The sequence below is a fragment of the Lampris incognitus genome, chromosome 1 (genome assembly GCF_029633865.1).
Source record: "Lampris incognitus isolate fLamInc1 chromosome 1, fLamInc1.hap2, whole genome shotgun sequence".
NCBI lineage: Eukaryota > Metazoa > Chordata > Actinopteri > Lampriformes > Lampridae > Lampris > Lampris incognitus.
In genome coordinates, this window is record NC_079211.1 from 43,749,593 (window position 1) to 43,764,673 (window position 15,081).

General features: G+C 44.1%; 1 protein-coding gene across 1 annotated transcript in view; it reads right to left on the minus strand.

Annotated features, from left to right (window-relative positions):
- Positions 1-770: 770 nt before the first annotated feature.
- LOC130123388 (storkhead-box protein 2-like) overlaps positions 771-15,081 on the minus strand; it is a 119,772-nt gene continuing 105,461 nt past the window's right edge. Inside the window, exons 3-4 of the mRNA XM_056292538.1 lie at positions 3,756-6,141; positions 771-1,266 (exon numbers count right to left, since the gene is read on the minus strand). Coding sequence (XP_056148513.1) covers positions 1,062-1,266; positions 3,756-6,141 — 2,591 coding nt within the window. The 3' untranslated portion in view covers positions 771-1,061. The remainder of the gene's footprint in view (positions 1,267-3,755; positions 6,142-15,081) is intronic.

Sequence of the window (15,081 nt, forward strand, 5' to 3'; positions counted from 1 at the left end):
GGGAGCCGCCCACAGTATTTCCAGTGCAGGACTTGTCTATCCGTACAAACACTAACATTGTGAAGAGGAATTAAGACTAGCCCATCCTTGCTGTTATACCAATTTTGGAAAGACCACTTTGTCAGGCAGTATAGATGGGTAACAAGGCCCCTGACAGGTAGTAGGAGTGGTACCTGGGACAAAAATCAATAATGATTACATCAAGAGCCTCAGGAAAATATACTCTTTGCAACAGATTTTGGAAAAACTGACCATCCACATTGCCATAAATTATTCTCTGTTGAGCAGAACTACCTTAAAACGCTTTGTCGCCATGACAATCGGGGATCATAATGTTCCTTTTTTTTCCCAGCTAATAGTGGTAAAATACCCGCTGTAATGACGGCTGCCACAGCTGAATGAATACAGAGGAGCGGAAACATTGATGAGTAGTGAACAGGAGCCAGACTTGTCACACTGTGCCTGAACCCAATAGCAACGGCAGTCAACAGGGGCTGCGTTTCATTAGAGTGTAATAACAGGACATACCACTAGAGCGACACACTGAGTTGGAGCAGCTGGAATGGGAGTGGAAATAACATGACCTGAGATTACAGATTATACACACATACGTGCACACACACATGCACGCCCACACTTGTATATATGAACACACACACACACACACACACACACACACACACACACACACACACACACAGGCAGCAGTCAGTCATATTATTCATGTGAAATACACAACAGCAGTGTGTAAACTAGAGGCTATAGAAATGACATGGTCAAAGTCTGCCCAGTGGCCTGGTATGGAGATGTCAGTGTGCGGTTTTTTTTGTGTTTGTGTGTGGGACGGAGCCGTTTTCTGGTGGCCTGGATCTCTGTTTGTATATGTAGGTGTGAATAAGTATTTTGTTAGTGTGTGTCTGTAACATCTGTAGTACCACAGCGGGCCTGTGGGACCTCCACTGAGACAGTCAGTCTGATACCGTAACAGTCCTCGGGTTGAAACTTCCCTTCTCGACCATGCCCGTTAACTCCTCCACTACTCCCAAACCTTAGCCCCACCCCTAGACGCTGGTGATTGATGCGAGGCAGGCATTGGGCTTCTGAAGTTTCTCTGACTGTGTTCCGGGGGGTTCCGGAATGGCGCGAAAAGAGAAGGGTGGTCCGTTGCCCGTAGCAATACCCAGGTGCCCAGGGCTCAGAGCCAGGTTCTGGCGTCGATTACTTTCCACAATGGAAGAAGTGTTTGATGCTAGACTCTCCCTGGTTCTGGGGAGAAAGAGAGAAAACAAATGTAAAATAGAAGGAAAAAAAGACTAATGAAGAAAATACGGGAAAAAGTAGATGCTGGGTAGTCTCTACATGAAGATGGAACACTGTGTTTATAAATTTAAAGTTTATCATCATGTGCGCATCTCAGTTGCTTTCAAACCCCAAAACATGCTGGACAGAAGTTGATCCACCCCAAGGATCGGGTCCCCCAGCACAAACAGAGCAATAAAGTGTACGCTGTTAAGTGCCGAGAGGATCACCATGAATTGTACATCGGGGAAACCAAACAGACTCTGGCAAAGCGGGTGGCACAACACAAGAGCTACCTCATCAGGCCAGGACTCCACAGTCTAGGCCAGGACTCCACAGTCTACACCAGGACTCCACAGTCTACACCCATCTACAGGCCAGTGGCCACTCTTTCAAGGATGATGAAGTGCACATCCTTGATGGGGAGGAACGCTGGTTTGAACGGGGAGTCAAAGAGGCCATCTATGTGAAGAGGGAATGACCATCCCTGAACCGAGGAGGGGGACTAAGAGTAAATCTGTCGCCATTTTACAACACTGTGATTGCAACTATTCCCCAATCCTCTGTGAATAGTACACATGGCCATTGTAACTCTAGTTAACGGTCATGGCAATTTACATATCACGCCGATGGCTGGTTTTGATTGTGACGCAACAATTTTGGTCGTTATGCAACTGTGCTGTTTATAAGGGTGGGGATACCTGCAGTCAGCTGAGACTGACCAAGTCACTTAGATGAGTGATGTAACGTTTCTCCCACTAAATGTTGTGTCCAGATAAACGGATTCAACTTTCTGGGATTTCCTTACCTGGATTGTTGAGCATGCATCAAGACATATCATGTGCAATAGTTACACAGTGCAGTCAATGCAATGAAATGCCTACTTGTGGATGCTCTTAATTGAAAAAAAAAAAGTTGTGGTGGTAAAAAGCAAATACAAAGGGCAATGTCAAAAAATACATAATAAATATGAGGGACACTATATATAGAAGGTAAAAAAACTGTCCTACAATGTGTGTTTGCAAATGTGCAGCTGAGGAAATGTTTTCTTCTTATGCTGTCTTTCTTACACCAACCATACATACCGAATCAGCACAAATTACAAAGTTTCCATGCTCTCCTTTTCCCCAAAGATCTCTGATTTTCAAGGTGTTAGCATTATATATGCCACTGTAAATGGGCTACGATCTGCATTAATGGATATTGACAATATTGCCTCCAATGTCTTCGTATGGGGCTATCAGGAACAAAAGCATAATGACAAAATACTGCTGCATTTTTGAGACACTTTACCAAAATCACTTTAAATTACTCCTTAGTGTTCAAGCCCAGAAGTTCCACTTTAGTCTCATCAGATCACTTTCTATTACATCCTTGCGTATCTTCCAAGTATTGTACATACTTTTATGGGCAAGGGTATAATTCTTTTTTTTTTCAGCCAGGGCTTTTTCCTTGCCGCTCTTCTAGAAAGGCCCTTTTTGTGCACTGCCTCGAAGATTGCTGCTACTGACTTCTGCAGCTCAGTCAGAGTGACAACTGGTTTAACAGCAGCCTCTCGAACAAGCGCCATTTTTGTTCGGCGACCAAGTTTAGAGGGTTGGCCTACAATAGAAAACGTAGCTGTAGCTTCGTATTTTCGGCACTTGATGGACTGCGCTGACCTCCGAAGCACTTTCAAAGCATTTGGGATGGTCTTGTACCCTTCCCCCATTTGTGTGCTTCTCTATAACCCCTTTCACACATGAAGTTTTCCGGCAAGTTTCCGTGTTTGGGTCATATGTAAACGCAAGCTGGAGTGGATATTCTGGAAAAGTTGTACTGTCGATTTGCTGGCTCAAGACCAGGTGCCATTTCTAAAAAATGTTCCGGCAAGACAAAAATTTGCACAAAAGCCGGAAGATTGTCGGGTCAAGTGGGCAAATAGTAATGCCAACCTTATGCAAAGCGCTTTAACTGGCCAAAATGAACACGACTTAGATTCTCTAAAGACATCACAGAACAGAATTGTGCTTTGAAAATTTCACAATAACAATATCTAAAATAAAGGAAACCTAAAATATTTGAAATAACAATGTAACATAAATGGGGGTTTTAAGTAATTTAGTTTTAAGCAATTTAGAGTACTTAAGCTGCTGATATTGTCTGGTTAGCACACCTTAGCCATGAGCAGCAGGATAAACTCTGGTTAAATTGGAAAATATATCTTTGGAAAATTTGTATGGTGAAAAACATTGGTAAAAAAGTTAACCATCAAAAAAAGTGATGTATGGAAGCCTGAATTTTATGTATACTGCAGAAATTATATTTTTAAACAAATCATGCACTGTAGTGCAGTATTGATATCAAGAAACAAATAGGTTTACGATAATAGAGCTACCGTCAGTGGTGTGCGTGTGTGTGTGTGTGTGTGTGTGTGTGTGTGTGTGTGTGTGTGTGTGTGCATGTGTGTATCTCACCGTGGCGAGTTGAACCCACTGTCAACAGTGACAGAGCTGCTGTCCATACTATCCAATCTGGCGGAGTGAGCAGACTGCTGGTTCTGACTGGGCTCTGGAAGGCTCTCTTTAGCACTGGGGAAGGTAAGGTTCCTCTCAAACCTCCTCTGTAGATCCCGCTCCTTCTCCCTCTCCAATAACCACTGCATGGTACCTCCTCCGCCACCTCCCCCTCCCATCCCACCACTTCCTTCACCCGCCTTTTTGTCTGCACCGTGACCTTTACTCCCTCCCTCCTCTAGTTCGTCGTCATCAGAGACATTATAGTAGTCAAAGGACACCTCGGCGGCACTGGACACAGGTTCCATTCCTTGCAGGGAAGTGGACGGGGTTGCTACTAGGGGTTTTGGGGCATCAAATGCCTCCTGTGAATCAAGGGCATCACAGGAGGAGGACAGAGCAGATGAGGGGAGGGCTGGAGTTTTTCTCAGGGAGCTGTAGCCAGGCAGAGGCAGGCTAGGAGGAGGTTTAAACAGCGTGTCTTTACTGAAGATCTCCTTACGCTTCTCCTGGCCAGAGGAGGTGCTGTGTGGGGATCGACCATTAGAGAGAGGGGGATCAGGCAGAGAAAGAGGCATTGGAGGCAAGCTGCCACCCTTAGGACCCACCTTCCCCCCTTCATCTTTGTACTCTGGGGGATGGGGTGTTTGTCTGTCCATTTGTCGATCGGCTCCACAAAGTTTTAACCCATCATGGCTACTTTTACCCAGAGTTCCCAATGGGTTGGCTGTTGTGAGAACAACCTCAGAAGAGGCAGAGCACTGAAAGTAATCTGCGGGAGGGACAGAGGTGGGCATTGGTTTGGGTGAGTAAGCTGGTAGGCTGTCCCTGCTTTTACTCTTCTCCAAGCTTCTCCCACCATCCACCCCAACTGAATCACCAGCCAGCTTAACTGAAGGAGGTGTGGCCCGTGAGTAGTGAGATGAGCTCTGATTGGCTCGTAAGGTTCCATCATCTGTATAATAGCGGCTCCGGTCATCGTAGTAATCAGGTGGTCCAATGAGCCCGGCTCCCAGAGGTCCTTTGGAGTTGTCCATGGATCTAGAACGTTCCTTGGCCTTGTCACTGCGCTCAGTCCTGGACTTCCTCTCCTGAGTGTGAGAATGAGAGCGGTGGACTTTAGAGTGGTGGGCTGACGGGCCGTGGCTCGGTTCAGGGAAAGGCATCTCTGTACGCCGTTTAGCAAGCTCACCAGAGACGTCCCACTCTGGTGTGACAGGCAGATGGGAGGGGTCTAGAATGTTAGGGTTACTATGTGCCAGGTGTAGCCTGGCCCGCTGTCGCTCCACGGCCAAGGCATGTTCCCTAGGTGACCGGGCCAAGGAGGATGAATACGCTCGATAGTCCCTGTCAGCAAGCTCTAGATGGGAGCCATCACTCGGCTCACCACGGGATGCCCTTGTCTTACTGTGAGACCGGCTGGGCTTGGTCTGAGACTGTTTCCTATGTCTTCCCCCACTCCTCCGACTCCTGGAGCTTTGATTAGCTGAGGAGGCCTTACTCCTCTGAGCACGCTCCTCTTCAAGACGCTTCATGACTGCTGTGTGTCTGGCAAGATTTTCCACAGTGAGATCGGGATTGATTCTGCGGATGATTTCCATCTCTACATGTCGGGGCAGCTGGCTGGGGGCCTCCTCGTCTCGAAGTGGCCACTCCTCTGGTGGGAACTGGGCAGAGAATGTGGCCAGCTGTTTGGCCTTGTCCTTCTTAAAGCTCAAACGAAACAACTTCAGACCGAACTTTCGGCTTCCACTACCTCCTCCACCCGCCTGCTTCTCCGCCTCCCCTCCCCCTCCCCCACCCCCTCGGTGCTTGGTGAGCGTGTCCGTCTTGAATGGGAAGCTTAGCGTACTACGACTCTTTTCTGTGGTACCTCCTACCGGTTGAGGAGGTGTTTGGGGGGAATGAGGGGAATAGGCCTCCCGATGGTCTTTCGGGGAACGCCGCTGTAGTGTTGTGTGGTGGCTTGGGGGATCGTCACCACGGTAGCTGTTGTTGTAAGACGAATCCCCACCCCCAATCCCACCGTGGTTCTGATTTGGCTTGGAGTGTGGTCGATCTCGCAAACCTCCAGATGTAGATGGGGTGATAGTGCCAGAGAGAGGGGAGGTGCACTGCGTTTGCTGATGCTGCTGTTGATTTTGATGTTGCTGCTGCTGCTGATGGCGGTCACCAGATCGCTCATCTAAGTGGTACCACTTTGAGCTTGTTCGGATGAGGCTGGGGGTAATAAAGTAGGTCTGGGGTGTCACAATAAAATAACCATCCGGTGTTGGGTAGATCTTCCGCTCACGGACCAGCATGTTCAGTGTGTGGTGCAGAACTTCTTCTGTCGGCGTAGGAACACCTGCACAAGTCAGAGAAAAGAGACAATTAGACCATTTACAGAGAGAGAATGTCAGACGGCAAGATTTCCCAAACTGCTACACTCACGGGCAGCTATTCCTGCATTCTTTCATTATAAAAGAGAAGCATGTGAAAATCATTTACCTCAGAGCCACATGAGTTTTTACAGGATTAAAGTCGGACCAAAATTAGTAGTCAGGTTTAATTTTTTCATTTAAAAAATTGACAAACCATGTTTGATCACTGATTATTTGTCTTAAATTCTACAATGTAGAAAATTATCTACCCCAATGATGATGACGAATATTTAAAAAATGAGCAAAAAATGAATATTGTATTGGCAAGGCTCAGCGTTTCGGTTTTTACCGATTTTCACCGAAAAATACCCAGATTTTTAACTGATTTTCACCCGGATTTTATGTTTCCACAGATCCAAAAGTTGTTCCTGTTCATGTGAGGTTATGTAACAGTGTCCTCTTGTGGCGAAATTCGGATGGCTTTGAAAAATAAAAAACCGAAAACGCTGAGCCTTGTGTATTGTGCAACTTTAATATGGTGTCCAAATGTAAAAGTTTTTTTTCAGTATAACTTACATGCAATAACCAAAACCAACATTGTGAGTTGGCTGTTGTGACCTCAAATATAAACTTCTAAGAACATATAAAATATCTGCATAAAGTCACTGGAGTAACCAAACAAAAATGAGTGTGTTTAAATTGACAAGTATCAGCATACTCCCCTTTTTTAGGGGTAGGTGTCATAACTTATTACTCATACTGTCTACTCTTAGCCATGTAGCTGGGACCCTTGGTAACAATCAGTTGTTAATTCTTAAGCTTGTTTGGCATGGTCAGACAACATCGGACATTTGTGGCTTGTATTGATGAGCACCCTTACTTTTTATCATGCACAAACCAAATATATTGGGATTAGATACACTTTCTCTGCACAAGGTGGCCAACCACATTGATAGAATATTTGGGGAGACACTGTTTAAATCCATACAGTAATTTATCTCATTTTAAGTTAATGGCTACATTTTATGTAAATGGAGGAGGCATTTTAATGGAAAGGTGCTATTCTCCCATGTGTTACTTCTATTTGATGCCTACTGACAGGACCTTACAAGCGCCTATAAAAAAGGCTCCACACATCTGGGGCTAGTTGAGCTGGTTAGCAAGAGTTCATAAAGGGTTCATTGGTTTGCTGCCCTGTGTATGACTCCCTGTCACAAATCAAGTTTGTGAGGGAAACTGGAAAAGGGTGCTTTTTTCTTTTTTTTTTCTTTTTGGGCTGGACTGACAGCACAGACTAAGAGCCAATGCTAATGTGTGAGTATGTGTGTCCAAATGGCGAGGTGGACAATGACCTGGCTGAGAGGGGAATCAAAGAGGTAGATGAATAAATGCTCCAAAGTCACTCTACCTTTTTCTTTCTTTTCTTTTTTGCCCAGATTCTGTTCATTTCTTTTTATTAAAAATGGAAACCTGGAGCTCTTGTTTACTTGAGAGCTTCTTTTCCTGGTTTCTGGTACTTTTGGGATACAACCACACTGCTTTAACTACCTGCAGGCTCCCATCACAGCCAGCGCTCATTATTTACCCATCCGTCATCTAGCACAGCGTTTCCCAACCCAGTCCTCAAGGAACTCCTATCCTGCAGATTTTCATTGTAACCCTGCATAGGTAGCCCTGCTTGTACTTACTCAACCAATCATCTCACAGCACTTTATTATGCAAGGTGTGCAACATCTGACATAATTCATTGCTGACTGGTTGAATAACTACAAACAGGTACATACTCAGGGTTGCAAAGAAAATATGCAGGATACTAGGTGTTGCTTGAGGACTGGGTTGAGAAACACTGAACTAGCAAAATGGCTGAAAATCCTCCGTTTGCTGCCATCTAGCGGATGAAAATATTAACTCGCTGCAGGCTCTGTCCCCACTTTGACGTAATAATGCACTATAACAACACGCTAGTACATTATTACACCGCAGTTAGGGTAGGGACAGCCTGTGATTCATGCCCCTTTAAAGAGGTCTCCGGTGGGCACAAAGCCTTATTTCATATCTCTTTAATTTTAAAGAGATATGAAACTAATTTGAAATTTGTCATCCGATCATGCCAGAACATCTTAACTGTCAAGTCTATGAGCTGGAAGACTGGATCTAGCTTGCATTGTGATAAAGTGAGCCAGACAACATGTCAAAGTGCTCTGGCTTGCACTGAGATCGGATTTCAGTGAGGCGTGAGCAGCGTGTGGGCACAATCTGGACAACTGACTAAATGTTAACCTCACTACATCTTTTGGTCACACGTGAGCTCCTCGCTCACGATTGTAGAGCAGAGCAATTTATCGCCGGTTGGAAAGTCATCCCAATTTTTTTCTATTGGTGTGTTTTAGAGGGCTACACAGCAGTGAAACATAGCTCTTGTCCCGCCCAGTCCTGTGAAAAATTCTCCCATCTTGTCCAAGTGCTGTGGCTCCCTCAGTTTTTTTATCCCATGTTTTCTTGTGTTGGCGATTCTGACTCCCGTTCTGTCCCACCCTGTGTGTAACTGAAACTACTAAACGATTTCACTTTAGATTCATTCTGCACTGTTTGCAACCCACAAACTTGGTCTCTTCCTCTTTTGTAATTACTCTCCCCAATTAAGAGGATCTAACCTAATACCTGTCTTTTCTCATGAATCTTCCCATTAAAGTTGTTTTTTTCCCCCATAATTTTTCAGCTGCCAATCTACTGTTCAGCTATCAAACCTGAAACTGAGGAGAGAAAATAATGTGAGATTTTTGTGCACATTTGCACATCAATCACAACCCAGGGAGGATTGCCAAATCAACACAGGCCTTTATTTGTTTTTCATTTTATTATTACTATTTTTCTTAAAAAAATAATCTAAAGTAGGCCCAAGTGCATTGTGTTGGCCTACACTCTTTTTCCTTTACTCTATTTTTCCTGTAGGTCCCTGTGAAATATCTCTACTGTCCTGTCCCACTTCTTCACATAGTAAGAAAAAGTATGTGAACGCATTGGAATTACTTGGTTTTCTGTATTCTTTGGTCATAAAATGTGATCTGACCTTCATCTAAGTCACAAGTATCAACAAACATAACGTCCTTAAGCTAATAACATACAAAACAATTATAATCCTTCACGTCTTTATTGAGCACATCCATTAAACATTCCCAGTGCTTGTGGAAAAAGTAAGTGAACCCTTGGATTGAACAACTGGTCAAACCTCCTTTGGCAGCAATAGCCGCAAACAAGAACTACCAGTAGCTGCAGATCAGACCTGCACAATATTCAGAAGTAATTTTGGACCCATCTTCCTTACAGAACTGCTTCAGCTCAGCCATGTTCTTAGGATGTCTGGTGTGAACGGTTCTCGAGGTCATTCCACAGCATCTCTATTGGGATAAGGTCTGGGCTCAGACTGGGCCGCTCCAAAAGTTGGATTTTCTTCTGTTGAAGCCATTCTGCAGATTTACTTCAATGTTTAGGGTCATTGTCCTGCTGCATCACACAACTTCTACTGACCTTCAGCTGGCGGACAACTACCCTGACATTATCCTGTAGGACAGCGTTTCTCAAACCTCTCCTGGAGGACCACTTGTCCTGCATGTTTTAGATCTCTCCCTGCTCCAACATAGCTGATTCAAATGATCAACTCGTTATGAGCTCCCGAAGCTGCTTAATAACAAAACTGATCATTTAAATCAGCTGTGTTGGAGCAGGGAGAGATCTAAAACATGCAGGACAAGTGGTCCTACAGGAGAGGTTTGAGAAACGCTGCTGTAGGATACCTTGATAAACTTGGGAATTCATCTTCCCCTTGATGATGGCAAGCTGTCCAGGCCCCAAGGCAGCAAAGCAGCCCCAAATCATGACGCTCCCTCCACCATACTTCACCACTGGGATGATATTTTCATGTTGGTATGCGGTGCCCTTTTTACACCATACGTAGTGCTGTGTGTTCTTCCTGAACAAGTCAACCTTAGTTTCATCAATCCATAAAACATTTTCCCAATAGTGTTGTAAAATGTCAATGTGGTCTTTGGCAAACTTCAGGACTGCAGTGATTTTTTTTTTTTGGAGAACAGTGGCTTCCTCCGTGGTGTCCTGCCATGGACACCATGCCTGTTCAATGTTTTGTGTATGGTAGACTCATGAACAGAGATGTTAACCAGTTCCAATGATTCCTTCAAGTCTTTAGCTGTTACCCCAGGTTCTTTTTTTACCTCATTGAGCATTCTGCGTTGTGCCTTTGGAGTCTTCTTGGCTGGGTGCCCACTTCTAAGGAGAGTGGCCACAGTACTAAATCATCTCCATTTACAGATAATTTGTCTAACTGTGGACTGATGCATATCTAAACTCTTTGAGATGACTTCGTAACCCTTTCGAGCTTTATGCCGATCAATTCTTGATCGGAGGTCTTCTGAGATGTCTTTTCTGCGAGTTATGGTTCACATCAGCAGATATACTTCACGTGAATAACAAACTCAAAATGTTTGAGTGTTTTTTACAAGTCAAAAGAGCTCGAACCTCCAATCTCATTTCACCGACTGGACTCCAGGTTTGCCAACTCCAGACTCCAATTAGCTTTTGTTGAGGTCATTAGCCTAGGGGTTCACATACTTTTTCCAACATACACTGTGAATATTTGAATGATGTATTCAACACGGACAAGAACGATACAATAATTTTTGTGTTATTAGTTTAAACAGATTGTGTTTGTTCATTATTTTAACTTAGATGAAGATCAGACCATATTTCAAGACAAATTTATACATAAAAGCAGGTAATTCCAATTCCACTTACTTTTTCTTTTTTTGTTGCTTACCCCCCCTCCCTCTTTTTTTCTCCCCAGTTGTATCCGGCCAATCACCCCACTCTTCCGAGCTGTCACGCTCGCTGCTCCACCCCCTCTGCCGATCCAGAGAGGGCTGCAGACTACCACATGCCTCCTCTGATACATGTGGAGTCGCCAGCCACTTCTTTCCACCTGACAGTGAGGCGTTTCGCCAGGGGGACATAGCACGTGGGAGGATCACGCTATTCCCCCCCAGTTCCCCCTCCCCCCTGAACAGGCGCCCCGATCGACCAGAGGAGGCACTAGTGCAGCGACCATGATACATACCCACATCCGGCTTCCCACCCACAGACACGGCCAATTGTGTCTGTAGGGACGCACGACCAAGCTGGAGGTAACACGGGGATTCGAACCAGCAATCCCCGTGAATGTAGGCACTTACTTTTTCTTGCCACTGTATTTCAGATTTGCACTTGAATCTTGTGGGAAAGTCACCCTCTGGTGTGTTTTCAGACAGTCAGTGGAGTTATGTGCAGCAGTATCGGGCTGCTACCATTTCACCAAACAGCACTGGGCAGCTCTCTTTCAGCAAGCTGCTTTTAAGGTCATCTATGGATAACAGTTTTACAGTTCTGAAGCTATTCTTTTTCTAAAAACAGTGTTAACATTGTGACAGTCATAGAGAAGGCAACATGCTGGAGGCACTTTTCCAAACTGTAATGAACGTAGAACACCTGAAACAATAAAGACCAACACCATATCTCAATTCCCCTGTCAGTACATCATTTGTATTCTTAGTGCAATAAGTAGGTTCTCTCCTGCACCAAGTGCCATTCTTCCAGCTGTGGAGCATGGGCACATACAATTCCATCAATAGCCAAACAGGCAGGTCACACTGAAATGTCAATGTGGACAAACATATGCGGACAAAGTTGAGAACCAATCTTGCCCATTCAATCACAAAATTAGCATTGAAAAGACGAAAGTGGGACCAAGGCCAATGAGAGGTTTGTTACTGCCCACTCCGCATCCACCCAGCATACTAGTCCTTCCACTTCTTCCACATGCGGAGATGACAGCGTGAGTAATAACACATAAAACACATGTGACAAAATGGGTACGAATCATTTCAATGTAATATTCTCTCTTCAGCATGTATTTTCCAACTAAAAAGTAGAATTCACCCTCTCTTAAAAATAAAGGAAGCTATGTTCGCAGGAAAACAGTTTGCTAAAGCTCTGAATCAATGACAGCAGCATCAGGCAAAGAGAAGACAGTTTTTCTATTCATATTGTCAAGGATCTGTTGCAGTTTATGAATGTCTTGATAGTCTCTCCCTCCCATTGTGTCTCATTCTCTCTCCCCACTCTCCCTCCTCTCTGTTATCCTCGGCTCCCCTCCGTCTCCCGTTCCTCCCCATTATTCTCTCATTCTTCTTTCCCTTCTCCTCTCTCCCTCTCCTTCACTCTCTCTACACGCTGCTTGTCTCTCTGTGTCAGTCTGAAAGTGTTACTGCTTGTTACATCATATTGGTTGTGCAGCCCAGCCAGAGTGATGCAACACTATAGCAGACAGATGGAAGGCACACGCACACACAAATTCTTGTTGTGCATGTCCATCCTTTTTGCTCTCCATCTTCATCAGAAGACAGCTAGAGAAAGAAGGGAGGTGGAGATGCTTTCTGTGTCGCACAGACAGGGTATGTTTGGAAACTGCCATGCTGAATTCAGCAGCATTGTATGCGAGCTAAATGTGCTAGCGGCCACAAAAAAAGGAGACATGAGGAAAAAGCGAGATACCCAACTTGACCCACCACAATTTCTGACATCATGAAGTCATTGACATATGTGTCAGGAAGATTTAGAAATTCTGTACAGTGGGGCGTCTAGGTATCGCACGTAGCGGTCTATTCCGTTTCTATTCTGTTAATTATCAATTTATTTGAACGTGATCTAGGCTTTCTGGCTAACTTGAACAGCTGTCTTTAAGGTATACTAAATGGTATACTTAAAGGTATACTACATAAGATGGCATATGCAAGGGATCTAAAAAATTAAAAAATAAAAAAACCCAGGTACTAGGTAGCAGTGTGCTGGTAGTAAAAAGTGGGTAGCAGCAGGACAGTTGATCAATGCATTCCCTTGTGACAACAAAACCCAAGCTTTAAAAACATGAAGGTATGTGCTACGTATGTGGTACGTTAAACTACAACCATTGGGTTGTTGGCGACTAAACCCGCAGCCCTTCAACCCTTGGGCTGTTGTGAGGAGGGTGTGTGGACACCCAGCAGGACTAAAAACAAATCCTGTCAAAGGGGGGATGAGTTCCTCTGTGAACCAACGGCCATCCATACCTGGAGAGGAGATAGGGATCACCAGGTACTCCCCCTACTGAAACACAATGATGACTCAACAAAACTCAATCACCATAAATGGTGGAAGAGACTTGTTGAGGCATCAGCTGTGTTCCTACGACCTCCATAGGTTATGGAACTGAAGATGATGATGATTCCTGAGGCATTGCAGGATTTTTTAACTCTGACGCCGGGCTTGTCTTCAGCTAAACTTGCACTTCTCCCCTGTTGAACTGGGTGAACTTGAACCCCACTAAGTGGCTGGGGCTCTACGAGACACAGCCTCGGGGATAGGAGCCAACTTATGGTCTAATATTCCAAAACAGAGGGCTGAGGAGAAGCTAAAGTAACAAACTAAATGGGGAATGGATTGGATACGTCCATACGATCAAACAGGCTAGACTGAAGTGAAAATCTTACATAGTAAACCTTTTAACTTATATCTGTCTGCAATGCAGGAAAATTGTGAAATTTGGATTAACTTGCTGGCAACTGAACCACTTGTATGAAATATTTTTTACATCAATCTAAGTCCTACTTTTACAATGTTGTTCTCAAATTTTATAATAAAATGTAATTCATCATATATTGTTAGAGTATGCGTTGTAGTACACCAATAAACATATTTAGAAGCTACATTTTCACAACAGTGCAACTAATAGAGTTGAAATGAGTTGAAATGAGTAATATAATGTGGCTTTTCCAAGTGCTGCACAAGAGTTTGATAGCACACCAATACACAGATCTAGAGAAACCAAGCTTTAATTTATTTTTCATGTAATTCAACGGACTGAAGTTTACATTGCTCAGACTAGAAAAAAAAAACAAACAAAAAAAACAAAACAAACAGCACCATCTGCAATGCAGTGCTGTCTGGGGCAGTTGTGTGGTGAGGTGCCTTGTCCAAGAGCACAATGGCCGCATCTGTGATAACGATATCATAAATCAGCCTTCATTTATCAGTCCAGCCAAAGCAGGATCTCAAGCCAGTCCTGGAATTCAAACAGGCAACTCTCCAGTTACTGGCTTGCTTCTCTTAGCGCAATGTTTTTGCCACTCAGTCTTAACTGTCTGATTTGTTCCACTTCTTCATTTGTTACAGAATGGATATCTTAATATAATCTAATGTGGGACATATTCACAAGAGGAAAGTGTTAGGAGTATTTTGAGCATCAAAAATACTACTACGACTACAACTACTACTGGTACTTTCAGCTGCTATGATCACCATTAATTATGTCACAAAGTACTGTGGATAGCTTCATCCCTACCTGCATTGCTGATTATTTCGCGATGTACACTCAACCAACTGGGCAAACAGTTTTCAGCATACTAATGTCTACCTGTTAAATCACTTTCAAACCCAGCATGGCTGAGCAAGGCATGTATCTGCTCTATTAAGTTTAGATGGCATAGAGCTCAGAAGGGACCTGTGCTTAGCCTTATAAGCCAGAGTCTCAGCTGGCTTGTGGGGCTAACCCGCTTTACAATTTGAACCAGAGCAGACTAGACTATGGCTAGGTACACACTACAGGATCATAACACAATCATGACAATCGAAAGGGAAATTATGATCAGAATCTGATCCACTACAGTGAAAGGTGTTCGACAGATCTGACCTACTGGGGCTTACCGAATGTTATGTTTTATATTTGCAAAGAACACATTTGTAACAGTCCTAAGACAGACATGTTGTACATGAGGACAAGCAGTTTGTTCCAAGGACAGAAGCTTCCAATATTTGAAGAGAGCAAAGTTTAGTGATCTGAA